The 21617-nt window shown below is 30.4% G+C and overlaps 1 protein-coding gene across 1 annotated transcript in view; it reads right to left on the bottom strand.

Moving 5' to 3' along the window:
- The window catches only part of LOC134697157 (protein SDA1 homolog), a 37766-nt gene that overhangs the window by 12501 nt on the left and 3648 nt on the right, over nucleotides 1-21617 (bottom strand). Inside the window, exons 2-16 of the mRNA XM_063559231.1 lie at nucleotides 20081-20185; nucleotides 19178-19276; nucleotides 18570-18752; nucleotides 17942-18007; nucleotides 16896-16988; nucleotides 16071-16151; nucleotides 15530-15634; nucleotides 14686-14758; nucleotides 13960-14121; nucleotides 12929-12987; nucleotides 10836-10912; nucleotides 9848-9945; nucleotides 8560-8636; nucleotides 6047-6155; nucleotides 4693-4787 (exon numbers count right to left, since the gene is read on the bottom strand). Coding sequence (XP_063415301.1) covers nucleotides 4693-4787; nucleotides 6047-6155; nucleotides 8560-8636; nucleotides 9848-9945; nucleotides 10836-10912; nucleotides 12929-12987; nucleotides 13960-14121; nucleotides 14686-14758; nucleotides 15530-15634; nucleotides 16071-16151; nucleotides 16896-16988; nucleotides 17942-18007; nucleotides 18570-18752; nucleotides 19178-19276; nucleotides 20081-20185 — 1482 coding nt within the window. The remainder of the gene's footprint in view (nucleotides 1-4692; nucleotides 4788-6046; nucleotides 6156-8559; nucleotides 8637-9847; nucleotides 9946-10835; nucleotides 10913-12928; nucleotides 12988-13959; nucleotides 14122-14685; nucleotides 14759-15529; nucleotides 15635-16070; nucleotides 16152-16895; nucleotides 16989-17941; nucleotides 18008-18569; nucleotides 18753-19177; nucleotides 19277-20080; nucleotides 20186-21617) is intronic.

Raw genomic sequence — 21617 nt, 5'->3', positions numbered from 1 at the left:
TCTTTAAATGTACCTATGCTGCTTTACTCAAGAAATAATAACTTATTATGGGGCATCAATTCTTACAGATTATAACCGTGATGTTCAAAATGCATATCATGTCCATCTATTTGATAATAAGGTGAAATATTCTTTTATAAACTCAGTTTTCAAATCAAGGTAAAATAATGAACATTTAGAAAATTTGAATCCATAAAAATTGCAAAGCTGAAAATTGAACCTAATTTTTAAGAGTTGCTTTTTTATACATGGAGTTACATTTGATGTCATGCAAGGTATATTCCTACTTGAAAGACATGAAAGAATAAACAAAATCCAAATCAAAAGGGAGCTTTGAAGACCATACTTTGACCTTTAATGGTTTACTTTCATAAATTGTGATTTGGATGGAGAGCTGTTTCATTGGCATTCATACCACATCTTCTTGTATCTATTTACATCAATAGATATAAATAATTCACCTAAGTTTCATGAGAAATTATTGTCTGAAAACTGGAAAATCTCCCCTTTTTTGATGAATAAAAACCCATAACTCTGAAATGTAAAATCTTAAAGGGAAACTTCGCAAAAAAATAAAAAAATCATATTATGTCCATTCTGTATAAAAATGCTCAAATTTATAAATATTAAAGTTTTATTCCGCTAGATAAGAGATCACCATCGATTTTAAATTTTGAGTATCAGTTCTTTGCGTTCCGCCATTTTGTTATCTTGTCCAAATAAAAATCACGATATGTCTATAAACCATAAAGAAACAAAACTACAGTAACCGATGTTGTCGTAATTACGTGTCGATATCTTGTCAATCGTACAGTTGTTTTATCTGACTAACTAACTTGATTCGGAAAATGTTCTTATATTTTTAATAACCATATAGTCTGTTATTTTTAAACTGTTAATATTGGAATTAGTTAAAAAGTCAAAGTTCAAATCATAAATAAGAGTTCCGTGAAAATTGTTTTCGAAAATCTAATTCGTTCATAATTCTTTAAAGTAATATACTTTATTCAAATAAATTAGGATCTTCGCTCCACTGATCACCCGCATGGCTTAAGGTATTACTCCCAAAGGTATTGTGAGGGGTGTAAGGTGACACGACCAGGTATTCAAGCGATTTCCTGTCGGGCCTGCAAGTTCATGCATCGTTTCACTTCTGTAGGTATTGATCAGTGTACACGGCCGATAACTTATAACTTTCCATTTTGAACTATCAGGTGCATGTATAATATACATCTCTGTCTTGCGTGTCCGAAAGTGATATAATATACTAGTCATTACTTAACTCATACGCTTGTTTATAAATAAAATTTCTGGTGTAAAGAATATTATTTATAAAAAAAAAAATGATACCAAAAAAAAATTAAAAAAAAATTGAAGATATACAAATATACGTATTTTTTCCAAGGGTTAATTTGGGGAAAATCAGAGACATATAATTGTATTATATGTCTCTGGGACAATGTAATATTTACTCGTTGTCAATAGTAAAGGACATAGTTGGATCATTCCAGAAATGTTGATTAAAAAAATGTGCGCACTTGTCGACGATTCGTTTATACGCCCGGATAGAAAGTAACGGAACTACAGCGCAATTTAAAATATATACATGTATACATTGAACATAAGAAAGAAACATACATTTTGTGCAAATTGGGATAAAAGTTTTGTAAATAGACTAGTCCACGTATACCAACAGTATGTAATCATCCAATTCGATAGACTATTGTATACCAAAAGAAGAAGAAGAAGAAGAGGACCAATTTGATTTAAATACAGGTCGATCTATAACTTGCTTTGGTTCATCGAAGTTATGAACATAGTAAAATCACAGATTTATATATCAATTAGATTGTTCTCGAATAAAGAAAGAAATTTGTCATCACCACAACTGTTCCGACATATGCAACTGGACGTACACTAATAATCTCCGAGGGATGTGAATATTTTCTAGGAAAGCTATTGAGTATTAAAGTTTCAAATCATTTTCGGGATTTATTTTCTTTCTTGATATTCAATGACAGCAAATTTAAAGAATAAACTGCTTGTCAGATATTTGTCCGCTTTAGGGGTATTCTTGCCAGTTGAACAGACTTATAATTACATTCAAAAATAGGGAAAGATGACATTAAATTCGTTGTCTTTTGTTTTTAAACATCTTTGGTCAAATAGTTATTAAGTATTATACGTTGTGAGACGAAGACTACTTTAATAAGGACGTCCCCGATTATGATTAAATTTGGTTGACGTTTTTCACACTTGATAAAGAATATCTATTCGTAATTTTTCGATTCCATTCCAAGAAAACCTTTAATTTGCTGTCAATGTTTTAAGACTTCTCAAGTACAAAAGTATTTTTTCTTTATTCGTTCATACTATATTCCGCTTCGGTAGAGTTATCTTCAGTGAGTTCCAGTTATTAATTTGTACGTGGCTTTTAAAAAGTCTAAATCTAAGTGTTCTCATTCATTTATTTGCCTAATAAAGACAAATAAAATACTTTGGTAAAGCTATTTATAATTTCTAAGTTCTCCTTTTTATTAGACATCAATCAAGGACAAAAGGTGTAAATCATTTCAATCGGACATATGAATTAAGTTTCCCGTCTTTAACCAAAAATTGTGTATTTCTTAGTAAATTAACTTATTTGAATTCAAATAAATAATAGCACCAAACATAATTAAATAATTCCACGGCGATCAATTTTTATTTGTCACCAACTTGAATATATATTTTAAATATGTGTATTGGATGCTCCCCTTGTCTTATAATTCACTGATCCGAATAGACAGTCACACCTGGCAAGGTGTGCCCGAGAGGCGTGGTTAAATACCGAAGTGCAAATAACAATTTACCTTTCAACAAGCCATCTACGAGTATTGCTACAGAACCGTGAATACACACATCGTATCAACCAAGTCATAGCAGAGATAGTAAAAGGTCAATAAGAGTACACCAACATATTGTCTTTACAGATTATTGTACTTTACTTTGTTCACCTTATCAGTCCGAAAATACATTAATTAAAAATCCATTTATAACTTTTTGTGTTGTCTACAAAAATAATTCGAATATATACGTTTAACATAGAAAATTTATCGCATGAATATGTACAATTGAACGTATGTGCGTTTTATCTTCTTATTATCGGATGGTTATTAGATAAAGCATAAGTCATCGGCGCGCTTACGATTACGTTAAAATATGATTAAAAACCAAGACTTTTAATGATTGTTTTTTAAATCCCGGCATGCAAAAACCAGGAGAAAACGTCACGACCTACAGGAAGTAGTTAATATTTTTTCATTAAATACTGAATTTCTCCTTTATTACTGCACATATAGCGATAAAACTTTGTGAATATATATATTATGTCATAATGAACATATTTAAACCATGAGTAAAAAATCGTGAATTTTCCCTTTAAATTCATAAATACTGTGGATTCATTTATTTTCGTCGGTACCAATTTTCGTGGATTAAAGAAAACTTGCAAGTTCGTAGATATTTAATTTCATGGTTCTGCTGAAGTCTACGGTACATACAAGCCTAAAGAAAATTTGTTATTCGTTGAACAGTTAATTTCGTGGTTCACCAGTACCCATGAAAGCCACGAAAATTGGTAACCCACGAAAATAATGAATCCACAGTATGAGAGGGAGCTCAAGTCAATAGATATAAACAATTCACTAAAGTTTTATGTAAATATGTATAAGCATTTTTGAGTTAATGTCTAGCATGTTGATGGCAGATGGACAGACAGAGGTATACCATAATACGTCTCGTAAACAGGTGTATAAAAATTCAGTGCTCAACGGATAAAAAAAAAGTATCTAGAGAGAAACCTAGCTTTTAACAGTAGAAAAGTGGTGAATGAATCAAACAGAAACAATCAAAGGTCTGTCAAAATTCTCCACATAACACAGAAAGGAGTGGGTTCCGTAAGGTCCTAAAATGGACCCCTTTAGTAGCGTAAATTTCAAATTACGATTTATTGACCAATATCACAATAAATTACTGCTAATACAGTGACTAGATAGGAAACAAGCCATTTTGTTGAAAATTTATGTTCCTGTGATTTATTATGGCGTTACGAGTTGTATTCATGTTGATTTTCTACGAAAAATCATTGAAAATGGGTAAATTTCCATAGATTGTTGGACAGGAAACATAGAGCGCATACATCGACAACAAAGATCTTTTAAAATAATGTTTGTGAAGACATTTCACATGTCACATTTGAATATTTAGTTTGTCCACGCCTGCACTCTATGTTTCCTGGTTCTAAATTTCGTTGAAATCCAACCGGTTTTGACAAATTTCACTAAATTCTTCTCTTAACTTGACCGTTTTGGGATCTAAAAATCAACGTGTTAGAATCAAACTTTGACAAAAATAGTTCTATTTAACTTTCTCACATGTCTTTAAGTCAACTTAAAACATCACTTTTTGTCTTGAAACATTGAACTTTTCAATCGAGGCAAAATGTGGGCCTTACCGAGCTTACTCCTTTAGATATGATATTAGAATAAACTGATGGGGTTCCTAACTTGAGACAGCCACAAAGAACCGTTAATGAGTCATTTTCAATTTCAAAGGAATTATATTTGAATGCTTCCACCAATACTTGATAAATAGATATCAATACAGTACAGTTAACAAGACGAGACAATATTAATGAAAAACAGAACTTACCATATCTTCTTCGTCTGAAGAATGATGAATATCTACCCATTCATCGTCATCATCACCATCGCTAGCCTCTTCTTCACTACCAGAATCCCAATCGTCTAAAAAATAAAAGCCACATTGTAAAAACATACCGGTTACGACATAAATGAACTCTATATGTTCATTATTTAACAAAAGGCAACTAACATCATACACTCTACAATTATACATCTTACTGCTATTTGTCCTACATTAATGGACATTACTAAGCCTCCCATAAACTACCCTTCTTTCAGAGTAGTCTAGTCCTACAAACAGATAGATTGGTTATCTATTGGACAAGTCTACTCTGAAAGGAGTGTAGTTAACCTAACCTAATAATGAATTCATTTTTTACATAAATAAGGCTGTTAGTTTTTTCATTTGAATTGTTTTACATTGTCTTATCAGGGCCTTTTATAGCTGACTATGCGGTATGGGCTTTGCTCATTGCTGAAGGCCATATAGTATATGTCTGTGTCATTTTGGTCTTTAGTGGATAGTTGTTTCATTGGCAATCATACCACATCTTCTTTTTTATATTGGAAGTTTTATTTTCATATTATAGTTTTCTAACCCAGGATAAATGCAGTCAAAGATATGGTACTGGTTATATGATTTGAATTTATATTCTATTAAAGATTTCTGGCTTTTCTGCAATTCAATGTGCTGTTGCACGATACTTGGCTCAATATCTTAAATTGTTTTACATAGGCGGTAATGGTAATGTTTTTTCTTGTAGCTCAGTCCATACCGTAAACTTGGATATGTATGATAGCTCGTTTCAAAGCTGTGACATTTTCACATATGTGGTTAAATTTTCGGGGTACGAAGTGAGATTACTTTTTCCGTAAATTAGCAAACCCCAAACATCCTTTTGTGATGCGGATCCTTGTGGTAAAATATCCCCTTTTTAACACAATAAGTTCTTTGAAAATTTAATACTTTGAACACATTCAATAGCTCCATAGTTTTTACACATTGATTCTATGTTCCTCTACTTTCTTAATCACCACAAATAATTAAGTTCAGTCATTTGTTAAAAATAGAAACATGTCCAATATCACTACACAGAGATTTTTTCTTTACACATGACTGAGCATTTCGAGGCACATTAGGGATGTTGTCCCACTTAGGAAATCCATTTTAAGACTAAAGATTAAGAATAAGCTAAATAAATTGTGACCCCTAATTTTTCTTTGGAATTTCTTAAATCTGGAGGGAAATAATATAACATGCCCAAAAAATAGTTTTTGTTATTTATCAAGATAATAACAGGTGTGCATTTATAGCAGTTCAGTCAGTTATAATTGCACAAAAAAACAAATTATATACTGACCCTCTTTTTTCTCTTCCCCTATTACTTCAGCCCCTGGTATATAATCCTTTGTGTCAGGCTCTGCATATTTTAGTGTTCTGTGTTCTTTCATAGACTCTGTTGGTTTACCCTGTAAATTCATCACAATTTAGTAAAACAATACACAATAGACAAAAGGTTAATATTTCAGCTCTATAATGACTCAAAGGAGTAGGGCAATAAGGCCCTTATTTGGCCAAATATTACCGGAAATTTAAAAGTTATCATATAAAAATTTGTCCTAATAAGACCAAGGTACAAGGTATTAAAAAAATATAAACAAATTTCACATTGATTGAGTTACCATTGCAACAACCCATGACAAAATTTGCATATTTTGAAAAAAAGTCTTTATATATATTGTCCTTTAACGGACATTCATTTCGAATTGGAGCTGCGACAACAGCTGGAAAATCTAATATTGAGGATCACTTAATTTAAACATTAGGTAGATGGAAGTCTAATAGTTATTGTCGCTATATAAGAACTAGTAAAAATGTATTAAAAAAGCACAACAAAAGTTATCATCATGATTCTTGTATATTTCCATTAGGGATATCCCATGTAAAATAATTTTGCTTTTATTCTTATTTTATACCATATAGTGTACATTTGCACATGTACAATACATACCTGTGGATATTAAATATCTGAGTATTTATATATCATGTATTTGATTGTTTTATTTTTAAAACTGATTCATATGATTAAATGCATAGTTAATTATTTCTATCTTTATTATCAGTGAAGTATTGAAGGTGTCCAAGGAGTCCATCCCTCTTACAACCACATTCCTATTCAATTCCTTGGGGGTCACTCAGCTGTTTCACATCTGATTTTTGGACCATTACGAAATTCACCACTGGTTAATTTCTCTTCTAATCCCCAAGTAATTAACTACTTTTCATCTCTCCACCGTCAATTCAACCCCTTTTCGTAGCACCCTGCTACGAGATGAAGCATCGCTTCATCCCCTTTTTGGAACCCTCTGCGTTCCAGTTGATTGGCGGAGTGTCCATGTCCACGGGGCTTGGCTACCCACTATACCAAGTGTCGTCGACAGGGCCTGGAGCAAAATTTTCCTAGCTGAGATACTGACTCCCAAAGGGCAAACTTATATTATAATAAAAGTGAAACTTTATCAAGCCTTTGTTATCAACAGCCTTATCAATTTGTTGAAGTACTTGCGTCAGGTTTAGTCATTTGTTTGGTTCTGGTTTTTATATGTTCAGTAATTGTGGTTCTTCATCTAAAGACTAGCCGAGAGACTAGCATTGGTCCCATGTGGTATATACATGTACATGTTTATGATGAGTATGATTTTCCACCAGCTGTTCCAGGGTTAAAGGGCAACACACAAAGAAACTATCTTATAGAGGATCCTCAAACTTAAGTTAGAGGTCTAAAGGTAATCATGAGGCACAGTAGTATCCAGGATCACATAGAATGTGTTAGAGGCGTCACTTGGCATTCGTTGTCCCTTATATGTGCTAACATGTCATGTAGGTCTCAAGTCATCACTAGGCATCCGTCTGTCAATATAACTTAAGATGTCGTCATACCCTCAAGGACAACAGAATAAAAGTATATTTAGATTGGAAAACTATGTGTGCAGCCAAGAAACAACTTTATATTTGGTGAGATAATTTCAATAGTCATAATAAAGCTACTCTTGAATTATTTTGTTGTTTCTTAGCTGTGCACGGTGTTTCCACAATGGAAATGACAATGAAAAACTGCATAAATTCTGTATTTTTCATCGTTTTAGAGAAAAACGGTACACTATGACATGATTTTGACGTCAACAGATAAAAATCTTAATGTTTTTTATTTACATTTTTGGACCCTATGCATTTCCAAACATTTCCTTTCTCAATTTTATCATGTGTTAATTTGAAATAGTTGTCCAACAATTTATTTTCATTGGGCCAAAACCAGGCCTAAATGCCCCTTCTCCTTTGGACAGTGCAAGTTTGAAGAAAGCACATTTGGTGGTTTTAACAAGAAGCTCTAAATAGCCTGTGTTGGTAAGCTGCATCTTCAACAATTTTCATTTTTAGTATAAATCATCATCATTAAAGGCAATATTAAACTTCAATCAGGAGTTGACTAACTATGTCAGTAATGTTGACTTATATTTAGATCTTGTCTTGCAGATAATATTTTATTTTTCAAAGCTTATTTCTATCTACTGTAAATTCAGAAGTTATTGCATGCATTTATTATTACAATTTTGTCATTTAAGACTGAAATGCGACTTAAATTTTTGCGATATCGAGAAAAATCCTGTTTGGTTTCTATTAAAAAAATCAATAAATTACGATTATAACCCTGTCGCATTGTTCGCAATAATATAAACCTCGCAATAATTTAAACCTCGCAATAATTTCTGAATTTACAGTATTCAAAATATTAAACTACATGTATAGGTACAACTGATTGGCCATCTGCAGCAAGATAAGATAAGAAAAACAAATTAACTAAAAAATGTCTACCTTATCTTTTTTACGCAGTAACTCTGGGTTAGCTTTTCTGTACAATGTAATTAATGATCTGGCTGCAACCATAACAGCTGAAATATAAACAATTTTGCTATTAATAGTTAATTATGTTGTACAATTAAAAATTATTGAGAAAAAAAACCCTGAAATTTCTATTTATTTACAATAACTATTATTGGAAGATTAGTAATTGTACTATGCAAGAAAAGGAAATATTTTATCCTCAGTGTTTGTTTTAAAAAGTACAAATACATTTGTCTACTTTTTTTGGTAAATCTCTTCCCATGGAAACAATTTTCAATTTCAGAATTTAATTCATTTCGTGTAAAATATTTAAATCATACAAAACATTATTGTGATTGGCTTACAAAGCACTAAACAATGAAAATTCAACCAATGAAAAAATTTGCATTTTGAGAATCTAATTTATTTTGGGTACTAGTTTTAAAAGTGTACATTATTATGATTGACTAACAACGCCCTAAATAATGCAATTTCAACCAATGAAACAATTACTGTAAACCAACTTATTTTCACGACTTTCGCGACTTTCGCAAGTAGAAAAATAACGCGTATATATATCGTCCCGAATATGTCAATCTTTGATCTTTTCTTTATAAACTTCAACAAGTAAATCAGATAATCGTGAAATTAAATAGCCGTGAAGTGGTCAATAAAGAGTAAAACGCGAAATAAAGTATCCGCGAAAATAAGTTGGTTTACAGTAATTGGAACAATGAAATTATCAAAAGTCTTGAGATACTGAATTGGAGAAATCTCAGTTTCCTAAAGTTCCAACTTGGTATATAGTAATGAATTAAATTAGTTGACAATTCACCAATACTCATTTCAAAGAATTTTGCAGTTTTCCAGTCTTATTTACAAAGTGCTGTTTTTAAGTCTTCATTTAATAGCAATGTATTTCAGACATCTTATTAATTTCACTTTAATAATGTGTTTTTTCTGTCATTTATTCCACTGGTCATATTGATGGGGAAAATCGGGTCCTCCTAAAACTTAACATTCTTCAACATTTGAAAATCTGATTAAAATATAGATGTGTTAACCTTTCACTGAAACAGATCTGAAAACTTCCCGTTCTAAATTCTGTTTTAACGACCTTTCAGGAACTGAGTTTGTTATAATGATATTCAAAATTTGGAGAAGAAGTTTCATTGGTTGATATTAATCTATATGAACAGAAAATAAGACAGAGAGTTATTTAAAATCCTTATAAGTGAAGAGTGGACACAGGATAATGTATCAGATTGAGGAAACTTACTTTTATTTTTATGTGTCTTGTATTCTGTTAAATCTTTAAGTAAAGTTTCTGACAGTGATAATGGACATCTATTACTTATTTCCCTCACAGCATTTAATCTGAAATTAGAAAATAATCATTAAATATACATGCATGTTTTCTGGCATGTAATTTTTTTACTGTTTCTATTAAAAGAACTACTGCACTTCAAAAAAAAAAAAAAAAAAAAAATTTTTTTTATGTCCTTGCTTTTTTTTTTTTTTTTTTTTTTTAAATCTGACGGTGGGCAACTGAAAACAGTAAAATTTTCAGAATAGCTTTTCCATGGTATCAGCAATCTACATATGTGAATTGTAATGTGCCAGCAATTTTTGTTATTCAAAATGACAGTCTGAATTCAACTTAGGGGTTATGATGCCAAGCACCATATTTTGTTTTCTAATTCATTGAACTGTCTCCATTACAATTGAGATGAAACCAACATTACATTTTTATTTGTATGCATCAACTTGTTTACAGTGCATGAAACTTAAAAGCAAAAAGGACCATGCATATATATAATGAAAGTTATATAATTACATGTGTAGAGATTCTATAGATGCTTAAGGTGGTACCCAACACTTTCACTAAAATTAATTTGGCTTGTTTAATTTTCATAGTATTTACTTTGACCCTTTAATAAAAATATAAAAAAATTGAAAATTTTGAAACAACAGTTTTGTCATAAAAATTACACTGGGTATATAGCAGTTTGACAAACACAAATTTTGATCATTGAGAAGCTTAATATTGCTTTTACAACACAACATTATTAAAATGTTTAGCTGACTTTAGTGAGTTATCGCCCTGTAGTGTTAAGTACCACCTTAAGATTTTGAATTCTATTTAAATTCCCTCCTTGTGTGATTAAAACCACCTTATCAACCTTGCTGTAAGAGTATACATGAGAATGTGTACTATAATCTCAGTTAAGATAAATTGTTTATATCTAATATATATCAATCCTTACCCTACTCCCATGACATCACTAGAATTTCTGTCACTTATAAAGTTGTTTGCTATTGTTAAAAGTACACTTTCCAATACCTGAAATTTCAAAATCAAGATTTTTACAATTAGTAAAAAAAAAAAAATCATCGCTTAAAATTCAAAGTACTTTATTGACTACAGTAGACTCCACCTAATCGGATATCGGTTAAAGGAATATATCGGCTATTGTAATATTATTTCAAAACACCGAACCATTTCCTATACATTTCGGTCAAAATACATCGGATAATCGAATATCGGTTATTAGAATATATCGGCTAATTGGATAGGAATATTCATGAAAAATGTGTGAAAACCATGTACAATCGAATATTTTGAAATAATTTCATATTTTTCTTGACAGGAAATGAAGCCGGAAGTTGCGCCATTACGAAGTTTTAAGAAAACTTCAGTACAGAAATGTTTCATTTTATTAATAAAACGATCTTTTATAGTCAAATAAAACATGTTTTTTCTTGTTGTCTTGTTTATTTTATGAATCTGATATTATATTTTGCCTCAGATGTGTTTGTTATGTGTTTATCCAAATGTGATCGTTATCTTTACTTCACAAACAAGGACACGACAGAAATAATAAACTGTGCGTGATGTTCATCAATATTTATTAAATATGAATGAAAAGTACCTCTTTCTCAACAATTTATTAAAATACATATAAAAGTCCCGTGTAAAAATAAGGAATCGTGTGTCAATAGCATATCCCAGGTGAAATAGAATTATGTAACTTGTAAACATGTACGCCATTTTCCTAATTTACATAATATTCAGTCTTTTGTTTTGAACCACGACAGAAAAGATAGAAAAGCAAATTAATTTTACTCATCTTGATGTCCAATTTTATAATCATAAAAGTAGTTGTATTACTTGAAATTGGAAATGTGTTTCATAATTAAAAAAAAGTGTAGAAAATTAGATCTGAGTTCGATCAACTTCTTAAGCTATTAATAGATTTACCTGTGGCCTACTTCCGAGAATTCATAGTTATTTTTAGCTTTTACCTGTTTTAACACACAAATGAAACAAATCACGCAAAAACAACAAGTCTCATTATTTCAGAGGTACATATTTTATTCAGATAATCAACACATAATTATAAAAAATCAACAGACTGACAGATAAACAAAATACATTTTAATCAACTGATTGATCTATTTCTCAATCAACCGAATTATCCACACGTGTTCCTGAAAAAAAACATTGAGATTAGTTACAAATTTCCATTAATAAAGCAGCTATAATAGCTATTGGTATTTTGGGGTTGTGTCTGTCAATTTTGAAAAAAAAACTTGGAGGCATATACGTTCATCGGCTAATTGAATATATCGGACAATCGGATATTTTTAGCTGACATTTTGGGTATCCGATTGGCCGGAGTCTACTGTATTACATTCCTCCCTTAATACTTCTTTAAGTTTTTATATTGTATGAAAAGGGTAAAAAATGTCATGGATACATCGGAAACAACATAGACATAAGAAGTACTTTGAACTATTTAGTGGTTTAATTAACAATAGTTCCTTTTTTCCAAAAAGTATGTATAAGTAAAATAAGACTCAATGACACTGAAAACTTAATATAGCTGTTATAATGGCTAATTATCTACTATAAATATCTGACTTTAATGAATATCGTGGATTCAGGTTTTTTCTTTGATGCATATTTTTGTGAATACTTAGTTTCAACAACTTCTTCATATAAGCTCTTTGAAATTTTTATTATTCTATTTTCATATTTGAGATTCACCTATACACAACGTAACACAAGATATCAACAAAAATTAGTATCCCAGAAATAATAATAAATCTACTGTATCTACTGTCAAAAACTAACTTAAATGCCTTTTAAAAGAGTTTTGAAGTTAAAAGGATGCTAGGTTTTAAACAGATTAATGGAAACATTTGAAGCAAGAAATATGTAAGCATATTTTGCTAAAAGATCTTGTCTCTCAAGAGGAACTGATATAGTATTTAACAACCAATAAATCATTGAACATTTAATAACTAAATGCAGTTATTCATTTTCTACTTTAATATTGACTTATCACAAACTTACATCGGGAGGTACTAATTCATGACTAGACTGGGCTGCAAACAACAGTAACTTTGTTACCTCTGAAAAAGTAAAACAATCACCATTTTCATAAAGCCTGACAGAATCTAATGCTATTAAAGTCAATATACACTTTCTATGTTAAATGGTAACAGTTAAGGATGTTTGCTCGTCATGTTTTGGAATTTTTGTCAGATTTTTGAAATCCTCTGTTTTATCCATTTGAATGCCTTAAAAAAAAAAACATTTTTCTATTTATAAATCTTTTACATGTATAATTATAAGCCATTACTAAAAGACTAATAAAATTTAAATTATTTTCTAATAGTTTTTGAGAACTTAAACTTGTCAATGATTAATCTATGAAAAGTCAAGAGAGAATATTTTCCCGCCAAAATTTCTATGGCTAATATCTCGAAAACATGCATGGTGATCTATATATTTTTTTTGCTCTTTTGATTTCTTTATTTATCCCCTACCAATATATACTAGTGTAATGAAAAGTTAATTATTCTGAAACTGAGAAGCGAACTCCTTTGATTTGAAAAGTTAAAATGAAATATAATTAGTTTATAATGTCATTCTGTAAGTTTTATATCAAGGAATAGTTTAAAGTAATTGCAAGTATTAGACACATATTATTGTATATAGTTTACACCAAGATTTTATGGTCAATGCAGAAGGATAGCTTTCAATAATGAATGGAGGGGTTCTTTCAGCAATTTCACCATATGTTATTGAAAAGCATGATTAATGCAAGGTATCTAATTTCATGAAACAATATCTTGGCATTAGTATGGAAAGCATGGTTTTGTTAGGTATGTATGCATTGGAAAATAGTTAAAGGATTTTTTTTTATATTTATGTGAAATTTTCTAAGCTTGTTGATTAACCTAGAGTTAATACAAAAAGGCCATGTAGTGATAAAGAATGCCGGATAAGTGTAAAACTATATGACAAGGGTACATCATGACAGATATAGAAAAATAAGTCTTAACATGTTATGTGGACAGCAGAAATGATTACGAACCTACCTCTTTGATGAGGTTGTAAAAACCTCTGAATATAAGGATAAAAGTTTAACAAAAATAACTGATGAACACCAATCAGTCTAGATATAAGGTCCATCATCATTATCTTTACTTCAAATCTTTCTGTCGTACTTTCTAACTGTCTGAATAACTTCTCAGAAAAATCTGAAATAACATATAATATATTACAAATGTACTATTAGTTTGAAATGAAGCCATGTTAATTAACCTATATTAGACTATCGTCATGTTCATTGGATAACTTGTTTATGGCATAAAAGAAATTCTAAACTTTTTGTTTGTTTGTATTAAACAGCTACCCTGGTTATATCAAGGTTTTAAGTTTTTTTTCTGGTTTAGAAAGTCAGTGTCTGGAGTAAACCATGGACTTTTTGCAAGAAAACTGTAAAACCTTGTCAATTGAAATTGGAGTCCAAATACACCTCACATAATTAATCAACTCATAGTTTAAAGGTTAGTTATCACTATATAGAAACTAATCAGACCACTCTACCACCAAAAACCTTAGACTGTTTATCTGTTAATCATTTAACATAAGTAATCAAATTTCAGTATCTAATCTTTCAAAAGTCTGAAACTCATTTTTGAACTCATCAATTTCAGATTTTTCAATTAAGCTTAGTGAGGAAAAAGAAAGCAGATTGAAATTCTTTCTTTTTTTTATACATAGAGAAAAGTTATGAATAATACTTTTAATTATAAACATACCTTGGGGATCATGTATCAGATGTAATGCTGAGAAATTAAACACTTCCCCTGTCTTCTTTTTCTTCTTATTTTTCTGCAAAAATAACAATACTTTAACTATAAACTACATGTGCTTAGTATGTCAGTTTAAGAAAATAAGCATTTCTTATCTTTAATATGATTATGCTTGAGAGGAACTAGCACTTAATATTTGAACTAAACTTGGTAGGTTCTCATTACCTGATGTGATATAACAAGTGAAACTGCGAGCTACTGCTCACTGATGATACCCCCGCCGCAAGTGGATAATATTAATAGTGTAAAAATATGCAAGTGTCTGAAAACGCATCACACGGTATAGCTGACTTATATAAATCCTGAAACCAAATTTCAGAAATCCTTGTATTGTAGTTCCTGAGAAAAATGTGACGAAAATTTTCAACTTGGCTATCATGTGTAAAATCATACAAGTGTTCGGTAAACAGGAAGTTGTCAAGTGATCAATCTGAAAACGCATCACACCGTATAGAAAATGTGACGAAAGTTTCTTGGGACGGACTGACTGATGGATGGACGGACTGACTGACGGACAGACAGAGGTAAAACAGTATACCCCCCTTTTTTAAAGCGGGGGTATAAAAAGCAAATAAAACTAATAAAAATATAAACAAAACAAATAAATCTAAAGTCAGTGGTGAGTTTAAAATTAAATATAATATAATAAATTGATACATTCAGAATTATTCTTTTTAAAGAGAAAATGTACTGAATCAACAATGATTTACACGCAATTCATCAACATGTTCATAGACTTCAATCTTATAAAGTTTTCTGAAAATATATAAGAACATTTCATATATTATACCTTTAAGACACCAAGAGCTCTGTCCAGTTTCTTCTGTCTTTTCTTTGTCTTTTTAGCAACTCTGTGACCCAACAGTAAGTTCTGTGTTTCTTTTTTCTTGGTATACTGTTAAAAACAATAAATTGCGATTTTATATGGACAATAAGAAATAATTTGTTATATAAAGGTGTTCTTTAACACTTTCTGCATATAATAATATAGCCACGCCTTTTGATGCCTGCATAGTAACTCAGTTGAAACTCTTTGACTACAAAGTTTGCATTAGACGTTATAAAGTTTGTATCCAATATGAAAAAGAATATCTGACTTAAATTTATTTGATGATTTTTTTTTATTCACGATACATTATATACTTTAAAGCATATTTTCAGCATTTTATTAAAAAAACATATACAAGTGTAACAAAAAATAAAGACTTTAAAATGTCATATAGTTTTGGTTTTCTGCTTTCACTTGAATCTAATACTCACACTTCAAAAACAATGTGTTTGAATTACCTATTTATATTGCTAACCAGACAATGTTCCAACTGTATACTAACCTCATCTTCACTTTCACTCTCCTCTTCATCAGGTTTTTCATTATCATGTCCTATGAAAAACTTCAGGGCAGCTACCAGCATCTATGAATATTTAAAAATCTTTTTTGATAATCTGATTTAAAACTATTTCACCATTCTGTTATTACTATGTTTTTATTAATTGCATCTCTGTATATTGAAATGCTACTATATATGCTACTATATATGCAGTATGGGTTTTCCTCATTGTTAAAGGTTAAATGGTGACATATACTTGTTCACTTTTAAGTCAATTGGTCTATAGTGGAGAGTTGTCTCATTGTCAATCATACCACATCTTATTTTGGAATATCATTTTTTCAATAAGCGAATCCAGTTTGTTAATGCACACAAATTTCTAGTACATGTATATAAATCAAACAGATAAACATTTTAACACTACTATATTCTGTATATGAATGTCCAAATTCAGGAGTCTTTAAATCAGTGATTGTCATTTGCTGCTGTATATCATGTATATCATTATTGCTTTGCTATTTACGGTCTTGTTCATAAATCAAGTCATAAGTTTTTTTCTTTCAAATGTTTTACATCGACAATGACAGTTTTTAATGACCTTCACTGGTTATACAGCCCTTGCACAGTTGGTATGTTTTGCCTTTGCTACTTCAATGCCAATTATAGCTTACTATGCAATATGAGTTTTGTTCATTTTTGAAGGGAGTATGTGGAGAGTCACTCATTGCCAATCATACTAAATATGAATACTTTTAATAACAAACTTTACACTTCAGTAACTTTGATAAATTGGTTATAATAACTTTATTTAAACAAACATGTATTTACCTTTGTAACTTTAGAGAAACAAGCTGTGGTTATAACGTTTACAGTTTTGGCATCTCTCCAAATATTCCTTCTATACAGTTCTATCATAACATCCTGTGCAGAAAAAAAATAAAGACCTGCAAAACGAATTTCTTATTCTTCCTATGAAAGAAAATCATTTCAAATTTGATTTAAATGGTTCCGGGGAAAATTTTTGCATCTTGTCAGAAAACACAGAAGTTCCCACCTGACTTTATTCTTCAGAATCTTACGCAATATTAAGTTTACAATTAAAGCTATGTTAGCTTAATACATTAATACTGTCAGCTAGTTAATCTAAAACAATCATTATATACTTAATGACACAAAAAAGAAGTGTGACCTTTTAAAAATCAAGTACATTAGGGAAAACAAGGATGTGTCCTCAGTACACGAATGCCCCACTCGCACTATCATTTTCTATGTTCAGTGGACCCTGAAATTGGGGTTAAATCTCTAATTTGGCATTAAAATTAGAAAGATCATATCATAGGGAACATGTGTACCAAGTTTGAAGTCGATTGGACTTCAACTTCAACAAAAACTACCTTGACCAAAACTTTAATCTGAAGCGGGACAGACGGACGGACAGACAAACGGACGCACAGACCAGAAAACATAATGCCACTCTACTATTGTAGGTGGGGCATAAAAAATATATGTCTGTTTAAGGTTACATCATCAAAATAAATAGGGTAGGTAGGTCAGTATTCCATTCCTTTCTTTTTTCCATTTTATTTTTTGCACCATAATTTCGAGTTAATTGGCAACCCTTACTTCGCTTTTGACACAAGTTCTATTAATTTTACACTTTATGACGGAAATAAAATGGCTTAGGGTCAGCAGTCAAATTAAGGTCAGTCTGGTGACCGTTAACAGACATATATTTTGTTTGGCCTTACATTTCATCTAAACATTACAAACATAAGTCACAGACAGGTATAATGGAAATTTATATTTAAATCTATAACCTATATAAGTGCTATAAATTTTCAGTCAAATGTAAATTTTTTAGATCAGTTCCTTACCAATGACATCTTAGCTGCTATAGGGTTACTGTCTTTTAACATGGTATACATAAAATTCTGTAATGTCTGAAATCAAAAATCATGTCAAATGTTTGTAAAATATAATTGATTACTGTAGCTTAAAATATATTGTTTACAGTGGTAGACACATCAAGTAAATTCTAAAGTAGTAAGTGCATAAAGATCAACAAGAAGCAAAACTTTACATTTCAAGTAAAATAACTTGTTCAATTTTATGCAATGTTTTAGGTCTGTCTTCTCATCATTTTTTTTAGCCATAGTGTTGTCTACTTTTTCTGTCTTTCTTATAATTATGATATGTATAATTAATTACTACATCACTTGTTTTGTGGATTGTTTGTTTATTCCATTTTTTTTAGCAGCTGTTGTAACCTGTACTTCTAAAACTTTTGAATTTAACTGACCCTTTGATATCTTCTGTTTTTTCTTACAAATTTAATTGACAATTTGTAGCTCACTATTTAGTAAGGAAGTGTGTACATCTACTGATCCATATATGGAGATCTGTGAATGTTCAATATTGTTTGTTATACATTTTCAGGTTGCTGTCTTAATAATGTTTACCACCAACATATCTATTTTTATCTTCATTATCACAAATACTTACAGAGTTTAATTTCATATTCTTATGTTTAGAGTTGACGTTTTTAATATCAGTGACAATATATGAGTATAATGTCTTCCTTAGAACTTTATCTTGACAACGAAATAGTCCAAAAAACAGTTCCAGAAGCTTGGTGGCCTGAATTGTACCTTTATTTCTCAGTAGAATAAGAGCTCTGCAAAATGACTGAAAGAAAATAAAAATCAATAAAACTAACACCTGTGTTACATATTTGTTTTTTTCATTCATTTTTTTATATAAATTAGGCCGTTGGTTTTCTCGTTTGAATTGTTTTACATTGTCTTATCGGGGCCTTTTATAGCTGACTATGTGGTATGGGCTTTGCTTATTGTTGAAGGCTGTACGGTGACCTATAGTTGTTAATGTCTGTGTCATTTTGGTCTCTTGTGCACAGTTGTCTCATTAGCAATCATACCACATCTTCTACTGGTCGATGAAAATGTGTACTCTCGAAAGTATTTAACACAGAAACTGCTACCAAAAATAGAATGTTATCATACATCAATAATATGAGCATTTCATTCTTATGAAATTACTTTATTTTCTGAATTTGGCTGGGGAATGTGCTATATCTATAATTTTTGACTTACCATTCTCATATTCCTGTCCAGAACTGTTGAATGTACTTTCAGGACATCCCATAACTGTTGTGGAAAATCTGATGAGTCCTCTGGAAATAATCCTGAAACCTAAAAAATATATATCTCAAATGTCATTTTTTAATCTTTGCACGCAGATATTATTACATTAATATTCTGGAAGTCAGAAAATTTATATATCAGTAAATAATTCAATTTGAAAGAGGATATTTGAAGTTCTTACATTTGGTATATCAGTTACAATACAGACCAATTTTTTTTTCTATAACAATAAGTTGCAACATAATTTAAATATATCATAAATTACTTACTTCTGATCAAGACATGCATGATGATATTAATCATTTAGGTATTACTATATTTCATTACTGTTTTATACATGAAACTTATATTCTAAAAAGACATAATTATAAAAAATATTTTTCTTTTCACATAATCTTTCCAATTTAACAACATAATTAACAGTAACACATTTCTGAAATTCAGCAATTTTGAAGTCAAATGACCATGCTCACATTTAGTAATTTACATGAACCATTTTTCATACACATGTTCATATTGTAACATATCTAAATTGATAAATTAGATTTATCGCTATTTTGTGCATTTTTCCTTTGATCTTTTTTTTGTGATAATTTTCATATCATGCTTCTCGCTTGAGATGGAAAAATTATTGCCAAAAACTAAGGAGCCACGTGGCGTTGCTAACGAAATTGACATGAAATTGACAACGTCGTCATAGGTAAAATCGCGATAAACAGATTATCATTGGTCATCTCAACTTGATTGCTTTTCTCACTTTCCCTGTACCAGCTCAAGCGAGAAAATCAATCTTGTCGTGATAATCAACGATAATCTATAAATATAATATGATTTAACTAATGTATTACTTACTTGAGACAGAAACAAAACTAGTTCTTCTAATGTTTTGGAATATTCTGATGGTTTCAATTGGAAGATTTGTAAATTTGACTGGAAGTGACGATATTGTTGCAGAAACTAAAAAGAAAGAAAAAACATTATTCACTTGTTATTATTTTTTATATAAACAGTTTTAAGAAATCTAATACATTCAAGACAATTCAATCAAAACTTACTACTTGTTGACACACTCTACAATGTTAATGTCACTAGTACCGGTAAATTCATTGAACAATTAATGATCCATATTTAAACAAGCCATAAACTTTTAAATATTTCCATGTTTCCATAAATTTTAAGAATATATACCATAGAAATAACTGAATAAGTATATTCAACTTCAATGCCCTGAATATTAATATTTTTTTAGTAGGGCGAACGGACTCAATGGGCGAACGGACCAAGGGTGAACATGTTACTAGGGCGAACAAACCTGATACCCTGAAATACATGCAGTCCAACATGTCCACTGGCATATATTTCTGCCTCAAAACATCTTTGATACACACCCCTGTCTGTTAACTGGGAATTTCAACTATTTATATATAATATGGGGACAAAGTCTCTATTACAGTAGAAAAATCAATAAAAAAAATCAACAACAAAAAATCAGGAAATATATATCCCAAAATTTTCATTGTACTAATGAACTCAAGATCATTCAAATTTATTTTTGTCGCTTTTTTAATTCCCACATTTGCCTGGAACGCAGAAATCTACTTCCTTCTTCCAGTCTCGTTGTCGTGAGACTTTGAGTAGTCTAGTCAAATATAGGAACTCAAGGAACACAATACCAATATTTCATTTTTTATAATTCATTTGTCTTTGATGAATTAAAGTTACCTAATGCATTGCGTTTCTTTGTTTACATTGAACATTTGGTCATAACTTAAATAACTTCACAAGTAAAATCCCTAACAACAGAACCAAAATCAGAAACGTTACGATAATTTTGTTTCTTTTTTTATATAACAAATATGTAAGTTACAAAAAAAAATAATTCATACAGACTTTGTCCCCATTCACAGGTAATGCCTGCCTCAAATTAGAAGTTAATATGAGGTAGGCATTACCTGTGAATGGGGACGAAGTCTGTATTAATCATTATTTAAATTTAATCATGTTGATAAAAGAAATGGAAATACCTTTACATTTCCGAAATTGGTTCTGTTGTTCTGGATTTAGTTGTGACGTTATTTAAGTTATGATGTCATATTCAATGTAAATAAAGAAACTCTGTTATCAGGTAACGTTTTTTTCCATATCAAACAGTTTTCAAAAATGATTTGGTGTTGAATTCCTGAAGTATATATCTTGATATGTTGATAAATATAATGATAAATATACATTCTATTCAAAGTCTCATGCAAACAAGACCGGAAAAAGAAGAAGATCTGAAAAAAAATGTTAACGATTTTGAGTTCATTCATGTAAAACGAAAAATTCAGGAAATTTTCCTGGATTTTATTTTTTTTTATTGATTTTTCTACACAGGCACTTGTCTCAGAAA

This window comes from Mytilus trossulus, chromosome 14, assembly GCF_036588685.1.
Source record: "Mytilus trossulus isolate FHL-02 chromosome 14, PNRI_Mtr1.1.1.hap1, whole genome shotgun sequence".
NCBI lineage: Eukaryota > Metazoa > Mollusca > Bivalvia > Mytilida > Mytilidae > Mytilus > Mytilus trossulus.
Note: the sequence above shows the minus strand (reverse complement) of the source record. Positions and strands in the feature narration are given on the sequence as shown.